We start from the raw sequence: 18,456 nt of genomic DNA on the forward strand, positions 1-18,456 counted from the left end.
CATACTTCCTGGGGTAGGTAACGCCTTTTTCTGCTCCTGAGGGGGAGTTAAGTTCTCTGGCCACCACCTGGAATTCCTTTGTGTAAATCCTTTTGTTGGGAAGAGGACAGAGATCATGTGCCGTCTCAAATCTGCATTTGAGGTGTTCTTGTTAAGAACAAGTATGTTTGGAATCAAGTTCTTTGCCTTTTGTAGTAAAGAGGAGCTCTTCAGCTGCTCATTTCACACTGCTATTCCAGACAAGGACACAGGCTGGAATAGCCTTATTAATTCTTCTGCCACCTAGAATCACGCACTATCAGGGTTTTCAGTAGAGGAATGCAAGTGGGAAGAAGGACAGCAATTCATTTAATTTGATTCTGGTGCTGCAACTGTCTCTTCCCATCTAATTTATTTCTAGGGAAAAGAGGAATGTAGTTTACACTACTACTGTCTGGGCAGTGCAGCGTGGCTCTGACAGTTACTGCCAGAGATCATTCCCTGACACATACCTGGCCCCTGCTTCGGTGCAGCTGTGGTTCCCTTTGTTCAACTCAGTGTGACAGGAGAATTTGCTCTGGGCAATCTGGCTTGAGCCAGTCTGAAAGAGATGCTCCCCTCTCTAAGAACAAGTTCATACAACAAAGGGGTGTTCAGGTGTTTTTATTAAGAACAAAACTCTTCAGTTGTGACCAGCTCCTGGTGCAGGACTTTATTTTGCTTGCCACCAGTGTTCTGTTCATCTGAAATCAAATGTAAAATGTGCAATAAATTATACTCAGCTGAAAAGTAGCCCACATTCCCTTTGCATCTGGAGGATGCTCTTGAAAACCAAGTCCTGAGAGGTGAGGGTTGTGAGTTCTGTAGCACCCTTGTCACGTCCTGCTGATGGACCTCTCTGATGGCTTGCATGTGCAACAGCTGAACTGGAATGAGAAATTCCTCTTTCATGTCCTGTCACTGCATGAAGTCTGTGGCCAAGAGTAAGAGCCAGCCTGTAGTGACTAGGACATGGCACAGTACTCCCAGGAGGAGGACTGAGAGTTGTGTTTTGTGTAAGCAAGTGCAAAATAGCAACAACACATTTACTGCTAATTACAAAGAGGAATCTCAGCCTGGCCCTGTGTCTATCACAGCAAGGACAGTGGGGAGGGTTCTCATGAAAAAGGTTTGCACAATAAAACAATTGTCCCTGTTTCTGACAGCTTCCTGAGGTAGTTTCTGCTGTTACAAGTGTCTGCTTGCAGAGTCTGCATTAAAATGTAGAGAGCCAGCATTGTGATTCTGAAAGCTGCTTTGGTACTTGAGATGCCCCATGGTGTTTCTACACTTGAAAATTAACATTTCTGAGGGGCAGAGCACGTTGTTCCTGCTCCAGCCATTATGTCCTGTAATAGAGAAGCACAAACTGCAGGATGCCATAGAAAGGGAGGTGGCACATCCGTCTGTAACAGAGCCAGAACTGCTTCAGGTACCTGAACAAGGGGCAGGGAACACATGCTCATCTTTTCAGCCAGAGCCTCTGTGCAAGTGACAGATGAACCTTAACTTTGTACTTTGAACACCTGAATTTACAGCTCTTGTTAAAGTAAAATCCCTCACAATACCAACAGGAGCCTTCCCCCGTGCCCTGCTGAACATGATGAGATGTAGCTTGTTTTGTCCTGCCAGATCACCCCCAAGGATTCAGCTCTTGCTTTTCCCCTCCGTTCAGGTACCATGAGTGCCGTTCCCCACCCGTGAAGCTGCTGCAGCAGGTTTTCTGCAGCACTTCAAGCCCTCCTCACAGTGTTTGTAGCCGTCGAGCGCCGCTGAGCTGTGCTAATGCGTGGAGTCTGTGCCCCATCCTGCCCATCTCCTCCTCGGTGCCAGGTCTGGGGTTGGTCTCTCCTGCTGAACACACTCCGGCTACCTCCTCCTCCCCTCATTTCCTACCAGTGCACAGTTTGAAAGCGACTCTAAGAACAGCAACCACTGCTTTCACTACCACCATTTCTGCTCTCTGAGAAGCTGCCATTTTACAGCTGCAGCTCCTCTGGGGCCTCTGTTTAGCCCAAAATTACAGCTGGAATGAAAATAGAAGCTATAACCAACCAGAGATTGGCTTCTACTATGATCCAGTGCCATGTCTAAAGGGTCGAGCCATCTTTTACCCTTGCCATGGTCTAAGGCTGCTGCTCTGAGCATGGCTGGCTGAGCATGTACATGAGCTGAGGTGGCACCGGTACCCCTTGGGTGGGTTGGGGGCCTCAGTGCCAACCCCACAGCAGGACCGGGGGCTGTCGCTCCCACAATCTACCTTGTAACAGAGCCTGTGCAAGGAGGGGTGGGGACACCCATCAGTACATGAGAGGTGTCTGCAGCACTTCCCATCCCTACCTGGCTCTGTGTACCGCTCAGGGAGGAGCGCTGGAGGCATCACGTCCTGCAGCCACCCGGCACAACTGCTCCACGCACCGGTAAATCATAACAGCAGAGTCCTGAGTTTGGAATAAAACAGAATCATTGTTCACTTGTTTCACAGTTAAGAGGGGAAAAAAAAAAAACATGGTTCATTAAAACAGTTTTAATGAAAAAATAAAGTTCTGAATTAAACTATAATTATACATGGCTGAAAGCGATCAACTAAAAGAATGGAGATGTTACTTGTTTGTTTCTCTCTGCTGATATTGTAACGTGCTGGACTTGTCAGACACCATCCAAGGGGATAAATCTGGAAAGGTAACAGAACAAGAGTCAGTCACATTGATTAGTATCGAACCTCAGGGGAAAAGAGCCAGTTCTCTGGGCAGTTCGCCACTTCTCCTGTCAGAGCTCCAGGAACCCGTTCCGCCGAGGTCCGGCTGAGCTGCAGACACGCTGTAAACACAGGGATGGCAACTTTCAGAGCAGGTCTGACCCTCGTGCAGCTCGCGACCGGCATCGCCCGAAGCCTTTCTGTTGGCAGAGTGAAACCGCAGCATTTGAGAACTTTGGTTATTTTGCGGGCTGGAAAGAGCAGTCGGGGGCAAGTCTTTGGCAAACTCCTCAGTGGTTCCGTGCAGCTTCTCAAGGACACCACACCACGGTCATAAGGTCTCACAGGAGCTGGTTTCAGAACCCAGAGGCAGTCGGTGCAGCTTGGTGGAACAGAGTTTGGACGTAGAAGCAGGTCAGAAGCAGCTGGGCATGGTGCAGTTCCTGTTCTGCCCCAGGCTGTCAGACCTTTGGCACCCCATACGGCATGGCCCCAGGGCACTGCGGTGCTGCTCTGCCCACAGCTCTGTGGCAGGCATCAGAGGAGGGAACCTGGCTCTGTGCTGGCGAGACCCCTGCTCAATACACACTGCTGGTCATAGAGGAACGGCGCTGCCATCTTGGCCTCATGTACAGGCCTGACTCCCATCACATTCCACGACAGGATTCCCTTGGGAATCCCCAGGAAGTCCTGTCAAGGGCCTCAGCACTCTCCTGGACTCCCCCACACCGGCTGGATCTTCATTGCACTTCACCTTGCTACCTGCAGGGCCGCGTCTGCTTTTATCTGCATCGTTTGCAACCGATAGGTTAAAGATTTGAGGGGTTTTGATTACAAATCCAGTCTCCAAAACACGTGAAAACAAAAGTCAGCTCAGCTGCAGTACTCGGATGGAAAGGATCGAGTCCCAGAGCAGACCTGCCAGGTTCTAGGTTTACTACAGCCCCTTTTGCAGTCCATGTTTGAATTCTGGGCTGAGGAAGAGGAGAGTCATCGTTGCCCTAAAACAGCACCTTAAGAGTTTAACAAAGGGCCAGGGAACGGAGGAAACAGCCTCCCCCTTACATCAGGCTGATCATGCAAAACAAAGTCATGAGAAAGCACCATCAGAAGAGACCTTCTAGGGAGGAACCGGATGCTGCTGACCCCAAATGGAACAGGGCTGCTCTCTTCCTTACAACTTGTCGGCCCCCGGTGCAGGACAAAGTCCCATTCTCACTCGGATGATGCCAAATCCCAGAACTCCCCTCTGAGCCTGGGGAGGAGGCAGCAGATTGGGACACATCAACACCCCTACAGAGCCTTAGAATATCTGAGACTGATACGTACAGACAAACGGGCAGGGATAATATTACACTGAAATTAAAACACATGGCCATTTACTTTTCAGACTCTTCACACAGACTCCCTCCTCTTCCCCCTCTCTTTGGAGAGCACAGAGGAGGTTTGCAGTCTCCCGATGGGATGAGAAAACGTACGTGGCAAAGGGATCATACATTCCCCCATCACCCAATCCATGGTTGTAAGCGGGCAAACCCCCGCTTGGTCTGTCCTTGAGCTAATCCGTATCTAGCAGCAGTTGTGACCACTCGGCCTCTCCTCATCCCGGTCACCGCGGGCCGGCGGGCGGCCCCTCAGCCTGAGCAGCAGCAGTTCGGGGGAGCCCCCCCACCCCGGCCCCGGCACCATCCAAACCCCCTTAGTCCAGAAAGCGCCGGCGCGAGCCCGTCCGGGAGCGGTTGGAACGGCGAATGTCAAACTTGGAGTCCCGGCACTTCTGGCAAATGTAGACCTCGGGGACGTTGGACTTGCGGATTTTGGCGCAGGAGAGGTGGATCCAGGTGTGGCACTCGTTACACTCGATCATCGGCCGCCCCGCGAAGGGCTTCATGCAGAAGCAAGTGACCAGGTCCCACGAGTCGTCATCTGCAGAGAAACAGCATTTTTAGCACCCCTGCATCGCCCACACAGGGGATTCACTCTCCTTTTACCCAAATTTACCCTAAATCAAGTACCTGGGCTTCAAAGACAGGCCCTTTGCTCATTGTTTCCAGGTCTCTTGCACAGGAAGAGACTCTCAGCATACAAAGGAGGCTGTAACCCAGGAGGGGAGAAGCAGCTGCTTCTACAAAGCTGCAGCTTTTCACTTAGTTCATTACAAAAGCAGCCAAGCAGCCCCTCCTCTCCCCCAAAGCCCCACTTGCCACTTTACTCTGTGCCTCAGCACCATCCTCACCTTACAGGGAAGTACCAAAGGGAGCGGCAGCACCACCACCAACTGCCCCTCTGCGCAGCCAGGCCACCTACCCGAATCCACCATGATGTCCTCGTCGTCACCGGTGCCGTCCTCGTCCCGGAACACCACCTGCTTGCCCTGCCGGATGACCGTGCGCTTGCCCACGCTCTGGATCTGCACGGCCGGCTCGGGCGCGCCGGCGGGGCAGGACCCGCTGGAGGGGGTGTCAGAGTCCCACACCGAGCAGTGCTCGGCCGCCGACGGCGCATCGCCCTCGGACGAGGGGCTCATCGGCGTCTCTACATAAGAGTCCTCTGCCTCCAGCTCCAGCAGCTTCTCCTCGTAGTCCTCCTCTGCAGACACCTCCGTTTCCCTCCTCTTCAGCTTCTTCTTCTTCCTGATCTTATCGATTTGCTTTCGCTCGGGCAGGAAGTTGCTGGGTTTTGCCCGCTGGAACAGGGAACCGTAGGGTTTCGCTCGCTTCAGCTGACTGAAGTTCTTCCTGCTCTTCGCGGGCAGGGACACGGAGGAGGGGATGTCATTGAACCGGGGATCCCAGCTATCGCTGTCAATCGTCCCTCCGGTGCTGTTGGGGGGGCTGGGGCTGTTCCGCAGCGGCGTTTCCTGCCCGAGGCCCGGATAAAAGCATTAACTCGGCGCCGATCGCTCGCTGCGCCCATCCCCTGGGGCGCATGGCCCAGTGCGAGCTCCCGGGCATCCCCAGCCGGGCAGCGATCGCCTGCAGCGATCCCGGCTCCAACCTCCCCCCCCCCCAGTCCCTCCCCCCCGCAGCTCCCTTTTGTTTCAGGGACGGGCGGGGGCGCGATGCCCCCGGGGTTCGTGGCGAAGCCCCGCGGTGCCCGCTCACCTCCTGCGGGTACGGGATGTACCCGGCGTAGGCCAGGACGAAGGTGCAGAACTTGTTGAAGTCCTCCACGGTTCGGCGCCGCCGGGCGGCGGGGGAGAAGTCCTGCGGGAGCCGGGGAGGGGGGGGGGGGTCAGCGGCGGCGCCTCCTCCCGTCGAGCCCGGCCCCGCGCCGCCGCTCCCGCACCGAGCCCCGCCCGCCGCCGCTCCCCGCGCCGCCCAACCCCCACACCCCGCGGCGAGCGGCGGGGCCGGGCAGCGCCGGTACCGACAACAACACCCCCATCACCCCCCCATAAACCCCGCACCCCCCCCCCCCCCCCCCCCCCCGCACACAGCCCCCCCGGTCCCGGTGCTGGACCTCAACCGCGCCGCCCCCCGCGGCAGGGCACGGCCGCCCCGCCGCCAATCCTCGCCCCGACGGCACAAGATGGCTCCGGCCCCGCGGAGGGGAGCGGGCACCGGTGGCCGGGGCGGGCGGCGGGAGATGCCCCCCCCCATCCCCTCCCGTTTCCCCCGGGCCCCCCCTCACCTCCGGGGCGAACGGGGATGCGCAGGAGTCGGAGTCCATGTCCCGGCGCGGGCGGCGGAGGCGGGGCCAGGGCGGCGGCAGCAACCGGGCAGCGCCGACACCCGCGAGCCGCTCGGTACCGGCGGGAGGCGGCGAAGGGGGCGGCCGGGAGCCCGCGCGGGGCGCGCTGGGAGCCGTAGTCCGGGCGTGCGCAGTGGCGGGAGCGGGGGCCGCCGGGAGCGGGGCGGGGCGGGGCCGGGCGGGGCGGTGGCGGCGGCAGCTCGGGAGGAGCGGAACGGAACGGAACGGAACGGAGGTGAGCGGAGAGGAGCGGAGCCTGGGGCTCCGGTAGGGACCCGCTGCAGGGCTCGGCTCGGCTCGGTTCGGCTCGGAGCCCTCGGTACCGCGGGGCGGGGCGCAGCGGCCGCCTCCTGAGTCTCGACCCGCGGGGCCTCCGCCCTCGGTAACGAGCGGCCCCGCCGGGAGCCTCAGTGACTGCCGTAGCCCCCGCGGAGAGCGGCGGGGCCGGCCCGAGGTGCCCGCGGCAAGGGCGGAGCGGGCGCGGGTGTGCGGGGAAACTCGGGACGGGGCCCCGGGGAATGCAATTAGACGGGGCGGGGGGGGCAGCTGCCAGCGCCGCTCGTTATGCAACTGCCGCTGCTCCGCACCGCGGGTGGCTCTGGGGCTGTCGGGTCTCTCGCTCGTCCTCCCCCGGGGCCGTTTATCCTTGCGGTGACCACCTTGCCTTTATTTATCCCCGCTTTGCTTCCCCTGACCCGCTCCCGGCTGCGACCCGAGTGGCCCCGTGCGTGGTGACACCGTGTGCTCTCCCCTAGGCATGGCGGCCAACACCGGCAGCAGCGGCGGGACGGCGGCACCGGCGGCGACGGCCGCGGGGGAGCCGGCACACGCCGTGTCGCTGCTGCGGGGCCTGAGCGCGCTGCGGGCGGAGCGGAGCCTGCTCGACGTGACGGTGGTGGCGGGCGGGCGGGAGTTCGGGGCGCACCGCGCCGTGCTGGCCGCCGCCTCGGGCTATTTCCGCGCCATGTTCGGCGGGGCGCTGCGGGAGGCGCGGGCCGAGCGCGTGCGGCTGCACGGCGTGGAGCCCGAGTGCCTGGCGCGCCTGCTCGACTTCGCCTACACCGGGCGCGTGGGGCGGCTGGGCCCCGACATCGCCGAGCGCCTGCTGCGCGCCGCGGACCTGCTGCAGTTCCCCGCCGTCAAGGAGGCCTGCGGCGCGTGGCTGGCGCGGCAGCTGGAGCCCGCCAACGCCTTGGACATGCAGGACTTCGCCGAGGCCTTCGCCTGCCCGGCGCTGGCGGCCGCGGCGCATCGCTTCGTGCTGCGGCACGTGGGGGAGCTGGGCGCGCAGCTGGAGCGCCTGCCCCTGCCGCGGCTCCTGTCCTACCTGCGGGACGACGGGCTCTGCGTCCCCAAGGAGGAGGCCGCCTTCCAGTTAGCGCTGCGCTGGGTGCGCGCAGACCCCGCCGCCCGCGCCCCGCTGCTGCCGCAGCTCCTGGCGCACGTCCGCCTGCCCTTCGTGCGCCGGTTCTACCTGCTGGCGCACGTGGAGGGCGAGCCGCTGGTGGCGCGCTGCCCGCCCTGCCTGCGCCTCCTGCAAGAGGCCCGCGACTTCCAGGCCGCCCGCCTCGACCGGCACGACCACGGCCCCTGCGCCCGCATGCGCCCGCGGCCCTCCACCGGCCTCGCCGAGATCCTCGTCCTGGTCGGCGGCTGCGACCGCGACTGCGACGAGCTCGTCACCGTCGACTGCTACAACCCGCGCACCGGGCACTGGCGCTACCTGGCCGAGTTCCCCGAGCACCTCGGAGGGGGCTACAGCGTGGCTGCGTTGGGCAATGACATCTACGTCACTGGTAAGGCACCGGCGGTGGGGTTTCCGTTGGGAGCGCGCGGGTTCTGGCACCAGATTTGGCTTCTCTCCGGGCGGTGGAGACTTGGAGGCTCTGCTCTGGCTCCAGCCCCAAGGCGGGCGGAGGGGCTCCTGGAGTCGGTGCTGGATTTAGCAGCTGGTCTTAATCCAGGCGGTATTTTGTCATGAGTAATGCTCCCGAGCACGCAGGCAGCAGATCCTGCGCTGGTGGGGCTTTGTCACCGCTCGCTCCGGGGGTGGCTCGGGAGGGTTTGGATTTCTCCCCAGGAAGAAGGTGTTTGGGTGCAGAGCCCCGTGAATCACAGCCCAGGCGGGTGCTCAGGGCAGGGGTGTGTTGGAGCCCCCGGTGCCTCAGCCGGGCAGTGCCCATGAGTCAGACGGTGCCTTCCCCAGCACAAATCCTGCTCCCGCAGCCGCTGGGGCTGCAGTGCCTTGTCTCAAGGTGACCCGGGTGTGGAGATTTGGCTGCTCATCTGCATGGAGGTGCCTCCTTTGAAGTACATCCCTGCGGCAGCCGGAGCAAGCCAAGCCGGGAAGGCACCAGAGCAGCTTGCCCTGGGTGTGCAGGACAGGTCAGATGCAGGCAAACAGAAAACTGTTTGTGCTTTGGTCCTGAGCACAAAACAAGGCTCTGCTAAAGGCAGAGGTGTGTCAATGATGGGCTGCCACACGGTGTGCTTGTATGGATGCCCTTGGGAGCGATCCCAGGCAGGTCAAGAGGTGCTGATGCCGCCGGGAGCCTGGTGCCTTGGCAAGGGGGAATTTGGCTGTTCCGGTTAGTGTTGGTTCATAGCACAGGCAGAGGGAGGGTTGGGAGGTTGGGCACGGGTGAGCGCTGCCTCTGCCGTGTCACTGATGGGAGCAGGGGTTGCAAAACAGGCGAGGAGATGGTCACTTGGCAGGATGTAAGCAGTCGGACGTGGGAGAGTCGTTCTGAGTCATAGCCAGGGGACAGCGCAGGGGAAGCCTCCCTGGCTCGTTGGGAAGGAAACGGTGCAAAACCTCAGTAAAACCCTGACACTGCTGCGGTCCCCAGGGCGCTCCCCTGCTCTGACGCTTGTGCTGTGCCACAGGGGGGTCCGACGGGTCCAGGCTGTACGACTGCGTGTGGAGGTACAACTCCAGCGTGAACGAGTGGACGGAGGTGTCTCCCATGCTGAAGGCCAGGGAATACCACAGCTCCACGGTGCTGGACGGGCTGCTCTACGTCATCGCCTCGGACAGCACGGAGCGCTACGACCACGCGCTGGATAGCTGGGAGGCCCTGCAGCCCATGCTGTACCCCATGGACAACTGCTCCACCACCTCCTGCCGCGGCAAGCTGTTCGCCATCGGCTCCCTGGCTGGCAAAGAGTCCATGGTGATGCAGTGCTACGACCCCGACAGCGATCTCTGGACCCTCGTGAACTGCGGGCATCTGCCCCCCTGGTCCTTCGCCCCAAAGACTGTCACCCTCAATGGCCTCATGTACTTCATAAGGTGAGTAATGGGAGTGGGAGCCTCCTTCCCTATGAGGCAAGACCAGGGTGTCCCTGGAAAGCATGTTGTAAGGGGGAAGGGAACGGTTGTAAGAGAGACTTGCATTGGGAAGGCACAGCGGTGCTTCCTGTGATGGGTCTATGAACCACTGCACCTCTTTCCTCATCTTCTGTTGTAGACAGACCTCAAAGGACTGTGTTTAAACTGTGTAAAACCCTCAGAACCTGACCCAGGGGCTGGGAACAGCCAGGTATAAATGGGGCTGAAGTCAGCAGCGCTGCTTGGAAATAGACTTCTGTTTTCTTGGCTTCAGCCCCCCTTGTTGCTATAAATAAGCGAGCAAGCTCCAAGAAAACGTTAAGCTGGGCGCAGGAGAGGACGCCTTCCTTCTCAGCAGAGATAAGAGGCTGAAGATGAAATGATTGGTCACTATTTTTAAGTGCCGTTCCAAACTGGGGCCTAATTACCCATCCGAGGCGGTCCCGGTGGCACGAATGCTTCAGTTATCCACCTCATTAAAAATAAACGGGAAGGCATGCGAGCGCCGGAGCGTTTCATCCTGTTGCGCTGGCTTTGAGCAAGCAGAGAGCTCTGTGACGGCCTCCAGACACATTCCTCAGTGTTTAATCTCCTCTTGGTTTGCAGGAAGCAGCAGCTTCCAGCCCAGACCTTGTATTTGACCCACTGGGGTCTTGGTTCCTGGCTGTTTGTTGGACTCGCTTGGTGTTCAGCGAGTCCTGGTTGGGGTGGTTTGGCTGTTCAGCCACTTGTCAGCGCCTGGTTCTATGGGTTTTCCTTTTCCTTACCCATTTGAAAGCACCCCCTTGGGGGGATCACGTTGTCCAAATACCTCTCCTCCTGCGTCCTCAGCCCATCTAAATTTGGCACGAATGAAAGCCCCAAGCAGGAGGATGCTGTTACTTGGAAGCACGTGGAGGCTTAAGCCTCTCCAGAATAGCAGTAACTTTGCTTCCAGGCCTGAAGCACTTGGCCCCGAAGGCAGATCAGCCCCTGAAGTGCTGACTTGCAGGGAGCTGGTCTGTGAGACACTAGAGATGCTGGTGTAAAAAAAGACCGGACTTGAGAAAGCCCTCGGGGCTGTGCAGTGATTTGGACCCAGCAAGAGGGACCCATACTGGAGGCTGGGGTCTGCCGTGAGACCTGCCCCTTTGCTCTCTGACGCATGCACTGCGATCTGCTCTCGGTAGCATTTCAGGCTGTTGAACTGGGGCTTGACGGGGCAGGAGGGGTTTAGACCACGGAGGAATAATTCCGCGTTATCTCCCGCAGAGATGACTCGGCTGAGGTGGACGTTTACAACCCAGCGAAGAACGAATGGGATAAAATCCCAGCCATGCTTCAGGTAGGACACTCGCCAACCTCCCGGCTTAAAGACTGGCTGCGTTTCCAAAGGGCTCTTTGGGTTCTAGCCCCTTGCCATTACAGCCTATCAGGGTCACCGAGGAGTGGTTGTGGCTGGGTGTGAAGCTGGAAGCTCCGGCTCCTTGGGGTTTGGGGCAGCGCTGGTGGGTGCTGAGCACTGCAGCACTATAGGACAGCACCAACTCCGATACCATCCCCCGGAGTGCCAGAACCCCCATTGTGACCATGGGGTGTATTTGTGTTTGTCTCTAGGTCCACGTTGGGGGCAGCGTGGCCGTGCTCGGCGGGAAGCTCTACGTGTCCGGTGGCTACGACAACACCTTTGAGCTCTCGGATGTCCTGGAAGCCTACGACCCTGAGACACGAACATGGAGCGTGGTGGGCCGGCTCCCCGAGCCCATCTTCTGGCACGGCAGCGTCAGCATATTCCGGCAGTTCATGCCGGAAACCACGCAGGAGGACGACGCCATCACGCTGGACAACGCCATCAACTTGAACAGGCAGCGCCAGGACCTCCACAACCAGAACCTGAACGAGCTGCGTTAGTGGGGGACGGCAGCTCCATGAACCAGAACCTGTGATGCTCTGAGAGGCAAAACGGTGCTGGGAGACAAACCTGAACTGGGCATAGAGGGGAAGCTCTGACGTTTGATGCTGCTCGGCCCTTCCCTGGGCGGGAGGAGGCTCCGACTGCTCATAGAGACCCCGGAGCTGAACTGGAGCAAAGCGGTCGTGTTGAACAGCATCGCAGCTCATGGCTTTTGGTCAGACACCTTTCGCTGGGAGCTCCTGCTTCGTTTGCCACCAAACTTCTTCCTTCAGTTCCTTTTTAGAAGGGTCTCGTGGGGCAGGGAACTGGGCCCCCACCTCTGTTCTGTGCCTCCCAGGACAGGCTCCATGTGCATGTGGATAGAGGGGGGAAAGGTCTCTTCCCGAGGAGCTGGAGGTCCGTCAGGGTGAGAGGTTGGTGTGAGAACGTGGAGCTTCCTCCCCTGTGGCCGTGCTCCTCCATCCCCGTTCATTCCTTCGGGAGGAACGGGTGCACCATGGCCAGGGCCTCGCTGTGGCTGGGTTACGAAGCTTCATCTGCCCTCAGAACTTCAGTTCTCCCTGTGTTTCGGGGGGGTTAAGTCGGAGCATTCAGACCCTGCAGGTCTTTGTTCTCCAGCCCTCCCTAGCAAGGCCTTTTCCTTCTCAGCAGACAAACACCCTTATTTATCTTCTCCTCCCATCCTGACAGCTCCACTGCTTCATTTCCAATCACCAGCTTAAGGGGAAGGGGAGCAGCAAGTCCTGCTCTTACCCAGCCCAAGGGGCTGGTGGCTGCTGCCCGCGGGAGGAGCCGTTCCCCTTCCTGGTGTGCCAGGGCTGAACTAGGGCAGGAAAAGCTGCTGTTGCTGGCGGTTCTCCCGTGCTGAGCTCCGGGATGGGCTCCACGTAGCAAGGGTGCGTTCTGGTTTCTTCACCACCTTAAAGGAGCCGCGGTGGGAAACAGGCTTGCAGTTAAATACCCTGACGCAGAATCACTGTCAAACCCATCCCCTTGTGTGAATGAACCCATTGGACCTTCAGTGCCTGTCGTGCCTCCTGCTCACAGCTCTCGGGATGTGAGCAATAGGAAAACGCCACTGAGGTGTTGTGGCAGAGGTGCAGGAGGTGCCTGGAGTGCTGTGGATTGAGCAGTAGGTACTTTAGGGTAGTTCTTTCTTTTGTTTCCTCATTTTATTTGGGGTTTGCGGGGTTTTTTGGCCTAAGAGTTGCCTTTATCCTTGCCCAAGGGACGTAGGGAGCTTGGGCTGGGTTCCTCCTTCTACCTTAGCTGAAGAGAAGCTGCCTGCAGTTTACTCGTGGAATGTTTGGTGAACAAGCCAAGAGCCAAAGGCCAAGGCTCATCCTTCGGGAGAGCGGGGCTGGAGGCCGTTGCTGTTTCCCTCTTGTGCTTTCAACCAACAGCAAAAACACTCGCATTTGAACTTCATCTGGAGATGGAAAGCGCCAGGGCCCCATCTCCACAGCATCAGCGGCTTCACAGCTTTAAAACGGATCTGGTTTGCCTTGAATGCAGTTTCCTGCCTCATGCCCTGCTCCTCGGCTGCGGAGCCGGGAATGCTGCTGGTGAATCCCGGCTGTTCTCCACGTCTGGATCTTTGACAGTGCCTTGAAGCTGGATTGTGCCGTGGCAGCCTCTTGGATCGAAAGCCTCCGGGCTGGAATGTAGGGACTTGGGGCATCTCCTTCCTTTCTGGCCATGTCCCCGCAGCACCACGCAGAGCCCGTTCCGAGGCTGCGCAGCGGAACGTGCACTGCAGCCCCAAGTATTTATGCCAGACTATAAATAGAAGGCACTGTGTCTCGTGCTGCAGTGCTCGCTGCTGGACCTGCCTCCCCCCAGTCCCCAACAGGCTCAACAGTTACGGAGCTGTATTTATTTGTTGCTAAAGCCCATCGTGTCCGGCTCTTGGAGTGCAGTTTAAACACCGTCCTTTGAAACAAAGGCATCTCCGTTACAGATAATGTATTTTTATTCTCATAGTTTTAAATTTACTTGCAGCAGTCAAGTTAAATAAAACACCTTCCGTGAACCTCTCGGCTGCCTTTGAAGGGAAGATGGTTGCAGGAGGGTTTTACTGGGGTTCTCATTCCAGGCCCAGTGTTTAAGCTGGAGACATTCTGTTGCCTTGGTGTGTGGGAAAGGGGAGAGCGCGGCTGTGATTGTGGGCACATCAAGGACGGAGCTCTCAGTGTCACCGCGACCCTGGCTCATGGTGTTGCAGACAAGGAGAAATCCCCACCCCTAAATGCAGGAGCGGGGAGCGCTGACCGGCTCCAGCTCCTTCAGGTAACGTGTTTCACATTCACCAACAGCTCAGTTATGGGTGGTGAGAAGATGCCAGGCGTGCCTCGCCTTCAATGGGGCAAAGAAACAGCAGGCATCAGAAGCGCAACAAAACAGAGTGAAAGAAGGCACAGGGCTAAGGAGGAGAGGGTCCTTTGGGAAGTGTTTAAGGAAGGGGCAGAGCCGTGCTCTGGGGAAGGTAAGCTTTAATCAGGAGCTCAGAGGCAAGGGGTGAGCAGCAGCCGCCCCCTCCGGCCGCAATGAGATCTCACTGGAAGGCAGCTGACAGTCACACACACGAAGCCCCCCCGGCTCCCACCTCGCACAGAGTGCGTGCGTTTATTAAGGAGCCACGTGGAGTGGCTTCATCTGACACCGGATTAGAGCTTCCCCTCCCGCAGCCAGGGGTGGGAGATGCGCGGGGAAGGGGGGGATGCAGAGCTCCAGAAGAACAGACGTGGCACAGAGCTCCCTGTGCGCCGGGTCCCGCTATGTGCCACAGCCCTCGGGATCTGTCGTCGTTAGGATCAGCGCCTGCTCCATCACATCCCCTGGGGGGAAGTTCTCATTGGAGCAGAGTCTCTGCACGGGGATGTCCTCAGGCAGGGCGCCGCGGGACAGGGACTCCACGATCACCTCGGCCGAGCCCACGTCCAGCTCCGGTGGCGGCTGCAGCGCCAACACCACGGCCTTCTCGTCCTCGATGACCAGGTTCCGCAGCTTCCGCTGCCGCGGGTTGTAGTTCTCCACGCGGTCATGGATCTCCATGTGGCGCCTCAGGTGAGCCTGCGAAGGGACGGCGACACGGTGAGGGGCTCGGTGAGCGCCGGCTCCGACCCTGGAGCAGGGGGGTCCTCACCTGCCGCGTGAACTTGTATCCACACTCGGTGCACTCGAACTTCCTCATGCCCCTGTGCCGGCGGACGTGGACGCGGAGCTGCTCGACGGCTGCAAGGGAAGCAAGAGCCCGTTGGCAGCGGCTCGCGGTGACCCTGACCCACACCAGGGTGGGCTCTGATGGGGCCACGCGTGTGCTCCGTGCCCCGGCCGTTACCTTTGAAGGTCTTGCTGCAGATCTGGCAGAAGTGGGGCCGCCCCTCCTGGTGCCGGCTGGCCACGTGCCTCAGCAGCGGCCCCTTCTCCGTGAAGCGCTGCTCGCAGAACTCGCAGCCGAAGGGGCGCTCCCCGGTGTGGGTCCGGTTGTGCTTGTCCAGGCTTGCTGCCACGCGCAGGGGACACAGGGGAGAGCTCTGCATCAGCGCCTCCAGTGTGGGGCATGCGCGGCGCAGTCGGTGCGCGCCGCGCTGGTGAGGGAGGCTCGGAAGGGGAAAGCTCAGTTTTCAATCAATCAAAGGATCAATATCGTGATCCTCTGTGCCGTGAGGGTAATGGAGGTAACAGGAACGTGCCTTCCCTCGTGCCAGCGCACGCTTGGTGCTCGGCACCACCAGCACGCCCGGGGGTACCTTGTGTCCTGAAGGTCTTGCCGCAGAGGTGGCACTGGAAGGGCTTCTCGCCTGTGTGCGTGCGCAGGTGCATGTTGAGGTTGGCTTTCTGGGTGAAGGCGTGGTGGCAGAACTCGCAGACGTAGGGCCGCTCGTTCCTGCAGGCAGGGAGGTGGCACCATCAGCCCTGCAGGGACCTGCTGCTGCTGCTGCTGCCCCAGCGCTCTCCTGAGTAAACCCTGCTTCAACCCATCTCAATCCAAAGTATTTTGGAGGCCCACAAGTGCTGCTCTGCTGCCAAACTGGAGCCTCCTGCCCCTTGGGCGTTATAACCAGCCCAGGAAACAGAACACTGAGGGACCAGCCGCTGGTGCACGCTTTCCCACTTCAACAACATGAATTAGCCAGGCTGGGGAGCTTCAGTCATCGCCCGTGCCACTGCGGTCGTACACTCGGTGCGGACCCACTCACGTCCTACCTGTGCTTGGCCTTGATGTGCATCTGCAGGCCATTGCGACTCGAGGCCCTGTGCCCGCACTCCTCGCAGACAAACAGCTTCTCTCCCCGGTGCTTGAAGGCCTCGTGCAGGCGCAGCTCTGTCCGAGACAGAAAGCACTTGGAGCAGGTCGAGCACTGCAAGGCCACAGGAGAGCGCACAGGGGTTAGGCACCGCGCCTGCCATGGGCCTGGGTCTGTCAGCCAAAGGAATGGAGGGGTGCTCCTGTACCCAAAACCACTGTTGCCAGGAGCTCTGTAACGCCCTGCCCCACTGAACAGAGCCAGACAGGGCAATGGTGCCGCTCTCTAACCCTGAGCATGGGACAGCTCCCTCCCGGGTACCCACCGCCGCCTGCCCCCCTTACCGCGTGGGGCTTCGGTGCGCCGTGCAGCTTTATCATGTGGCTCTGCAGGTCCTTCTTCTGCATGAACTGCTGGGCGCAGGAGGAGCACTGCAAGACAGCAGAGGAGGCTCAGCTCCCAGCTGCCCCCCAACAGCCACTTCAGCACAAGCTGAGGACCGGCACCGTGCCAGCACAACGGGCAGGGGAGCGCTGTTCTGACACAGGATCCCTGCTAAGGCCACACAAAGTGCCTGGGTTTGGAGCCTCCCCGCAGCACGTTCCAGCTCACAGATGGGGAATGACCCTCAGGGAGCTGCTGCGGGCCAGGCAAGGAGGTTTGGGGGCCCCACACCACAAAGATTTGCCCCTCTTCCTGCGCCTGGCAGTGTCTGTAGGGATGCTGGAGGCAGGCACTGCTGACCTTGTATGGCATGTCCCCCGTGTGTGACACCATGTGCAGCCGCAGCTCCATCCGCCTCTTGAACACCTCCTGGCACACTGAACACGTGAAAGCCTGCAAGAGACAGGGAGGCATCGGCTTCCATGGAACCACGCAGCCCACAGCTCACGGTGGTGCTTGGCACAAGGGTGCTGGGACCAGGTTACGAGGTTTTAACCCGCATTCATCGGATCTGGATCTCTCAAGGTACAAAGAGTATCCTCGTCTGGGAGAGCAGCTACAAGCTGCTGCCATGTCAGCGGCAGTGGATGTGGGGGTCCTGGCTGTGGGATGTGTGGGGTGCAGGGGCAATGTGGGGTTTTGGTTGGCAGCTGAGTGTGATGTGGGCTGTGGCAGGCCCCAGCTCCAGCCCTGCACAACAGCAGCCACCTCCCAGCCCTCCGGTGGCAGCTTCCTGGCTGTACCTGCTCGGATCGGTTCATGCAGTTCCTGGCCTCGTGTTCCAGGAGGTTCTCTTTCCTAAAGTAACATTTGCCACATTTGGAACACTCAAACGGCTTCTCTCCAGTGTGTTTCCTAGGGGGAATACAACCGGAGAGCATCCGTCACGGCACGGACGCGCCAAGAGGCTTGTTGAGGACACGGGTAAGGAACTGGGAATGGAGAGGGGATGTTCAGGCAGCCAATGTCAGTGCCAGTATTCAGTCACCCAAAACCTGCCTTTTACCCCAAGTTTGCTGATCCCGGTGGAGCGCGGTCAAGCTGTCAGTGCCCACTGCGCTGCCACCTCTTTCACAGGGCTCCTCAGGAGCCGAGCGGCGCCGGCGCTCCTGCCCTCTCTGCAGGCACCCCCTTTGCTCTCCGAGGCTCCCGTGCTCCCCACAACCCGGGCGCATTCCCACGGAAGGACGATTTCCCATCATCCGCCCGCACCTTCCGTGGGATGGGGCTGCTCAGCCCCTGTTTGGGTACGGATTCACCCCCCTCCAGCTCTCAGCAACCCTGCCCAGGGCACGGGCACCTCCTTCTCCCCCCCCTCCCCGGGGGACACCGGGGCCGGCCGCCCCCCCCAAGGCACTGCTGTGAGTTCGGGGCGACGCGAGTCCCTGCGCACGGTCCGCGGAGGGAAGGAGAGGCCGGAGCGTTACCTGTTGTGCACTTTCAGGTAGTATTTGCTGAGGAAGGTTTTATGGCACGTGGGGCACTCAACCGGCACCGCTGCACCTCTCCCGCTGCCCGCGCTGCCCGGCGGGGGGCTCCTTTTGCCCCGCAGCGCCTTCTTCTCGGGTACGGCCTCGCCGCCCGCCGCCGCCGCCTCCTCCTCCGGGGCCGGGGGGGTGCCCTGCGATGGAACCGGCGGCGTCACCGCTCCCGCCCACCACCACCACCACCACCCCGCAGTCCCCTTCACGCACCGCGGTGTCCGGCGGCGCCGGGCGCGGCGCGGCGCGGCGGGGCCGCTGTCGGGGCGCGGCGGGGCGGAAGGCGCGGCACAGGGCCACGGCGTCGGGCACGCCGAGCTGCTCGGCCGCGGCCAGCAGGCGGGCGCGGTTGTGCGCGGTGAGCGCCAGGCGCCCGGTGTAGAAGAAGTCGAGGAGGAGCTGGAAGGTGTCGGCGAGGCCGTCGGGCAGCGCCACGGGGCCGCCGGGCCCGCGGGCGCGGAAGAAGCGGGAGCAGCTGGCGAGCACGGGCCAGTGCGCGCGGAACTCGCGGCCGCCCACCCCCAGCGTGGCGTCGCAGAAGAGCCCCGCGGCGCGCTGCCGGTTCAGCTCCCGCAGCACACGGACGCTGTGCGCCGCGGCCGCCGCCATGGCAGCGCGCCGGATGTGACGCGGCGGAGGGCCGGGAG

At 60.4% G+C, this 18,456-nt stretch overlaps 4 protein-coding genes across 7 annotated transcripts in view; 1 reads left to right on the forward strand and 3 right to left on the reverse strand.

Annotated features, from left to right (window-relative positions):
- CAMTA1 (calmodulin binding transcription activator 1) overlaps positions 1–18,456 on the reverse strand; it is a 288,512-nt gene that overhangs the window by 251,185 nt on the left and 18,871 nt on the right. The window lies entirely within an intron of this gene.
- On the reverse strand, positions 627–6,482 carry PHF13 (PHD finger protein 13). 4 transcript variants are annotated; one of them, XM_062614507.1, is made up of 6 exons: positions 6,350–6,482; positions 5,821–5,922; positions 5,024–5,576; positions 2,626–4,642; positions 2,359–2,459; positions 627–722 (listed from the first exon to the last, which is right to left on the reverse strand). In XM_062614507.1, exons 1-4 carry the CDS (start codon positions 6,386–6,388, stop codon positions 4,416–4,418), a joined length of 921 nt encoding a protein of 306 aa, XP_062470491.1. In that variant the 5' UTR covers positions 6,389–6,482; the 3' UTR covers positions 627–722; positions 2,359–2,459; positions 2,626–4,415. The 4 variants fall into 4 exon arrangements, with proteins under 4 accessions (XP_062470491.1, XP_062470488.1, XP_062470490.1 ...); XM_062614504.1 differs by having other exon boundaries at positions 627–1,424; XM_062614506.1 differs by having other exon boundaries at positions 627–2,459; positions 2,741–4,642.
- Positions 6,610–13,666, forward strand: KLHL21 (kelch like family member 21). Its single transcript, XM_062614493.1, has 5 exons — positions 6,610–6,644; positions 7,165–8,205; positions 9,296–9,701; positions 10,992–11,064; positions 11,337–13,666. Exons 2-5 carry the CDS (start codon positions 7,167–7,169, stop codon positions 11,628–11,630), a joined length of 1,812 nt encoding a protein of 603 aa, XP_062470477.1. The 5' UTR covers positions 6,610–6,644; positions 7,165–7,166; the 3' UTR covers positions 11,631–13,666.
- On the reverse strand, positions 14,396–18,418 carry ZBTB48 (zinc finger and BTB domain containing 48). The gene is made up of 10 exons (XM_062614516.1): positions 18,023–18,418; positions 17,756–17,949; positions 17,072–17,183; positions 16,629–16,721; positions 16,229–16,315; positions 15,844–15,998; positions 15,387–15,523; positions 14,975–15,139; positions 14,780–14,868; positions 14,396–14,706 (listed from the first exon to the last, which is right to left on the reverse strand). Exons 1-10 carry the CDS (start codon positions 18,416–18,418, stop codon positions 14,410–14,412), a joined length of 1,725 nt encoding a protein of 574 aa, XP_062470500.1. The 3' UTR covers positions 14,396–14,409.

The sequence above is a fragment of the Pezoporus occidentalis genome, unplaced genomic scaffold, assembly GCF_034315485.1.
Source record: "Pezoporus occidentalis ecotype Australia unplaced genomic scaffold, CSIRO_AGI_Poc_V1 ctg176, whole genome shotgun sequence".
NCBI classification, from domain to species: domain Eukaryota; kingdom Metazoa; phylum Chordata; class Aves; order Psittaciformes; family Psittacidae; genus Pezoporus; species Pezoporus occidentalis.

Bases quoted from the DNA above. Each gene is read 5' to 3' on its own strand.
- PHF13 (XM_062614506.1), bottom strand. From the start codon at position 6,388: ATGGACTCCGACTCCTGCGCATCCCCGTTCGCCCCGGAG. The intron at 5,577-5,820 runs GTGAGCGGGCAC...GGCCTCGGGCAG, and splicing joins ACATCCCGTACCCGCAGGAG to GAAACGCCGCTGCGGAACAG. The intron at 4,643-5,023 runs GTAGGTGGCCTG...GTTTCTCTGCAG, and splicing joins GGACATCATGGTGGATTCGG to ATGACGACTCGTGGGACCTG.
- KLHL21 (XM_062614493.1), top strand. From the start codon at position 7,167: ATGGCGGCCAACACCGGCAGCAGCGGCGGGACGGCGGCACCGGCGGCG. The intron at 9,702-10,991 runs GTGAGTAATGGG...TATCTCCCGCAG, and splicing joins GGCCTCATGTACTTCATAAG to AGATGACTCGGCTGAGGTGG. The intron at 11,065-11,336 runs GTAGGACACTCG...GTTTGTCTCTAG, and splicing joins AAATCCCAGCCATGCTTCAG to GTCCACGTTGGGGGCAGCGT.
- ZBTB48 (XM_062614516.1), bottom strand. From the start codon at position 18,418: ATGGCGGCGGCCGCGGCGCACAGCGTCCGTGTGCTGCGGGAGCTGAAC. The intron at 17,950-18,022 runs GTGCGTGAAGGG...GTTCCATCGCAG, and splicing joins CGGCGCCGCCGGACACCGCG to GGCACCCCCCCGGCCCCGGA. The intron at 15,524-15,843 runs GTAGGACGTGAG...CCCTGCCTGCAG, and splicing joins CACATCAAGGCCAAGCACAG to GAACGAGCGGCCCTACGTCT.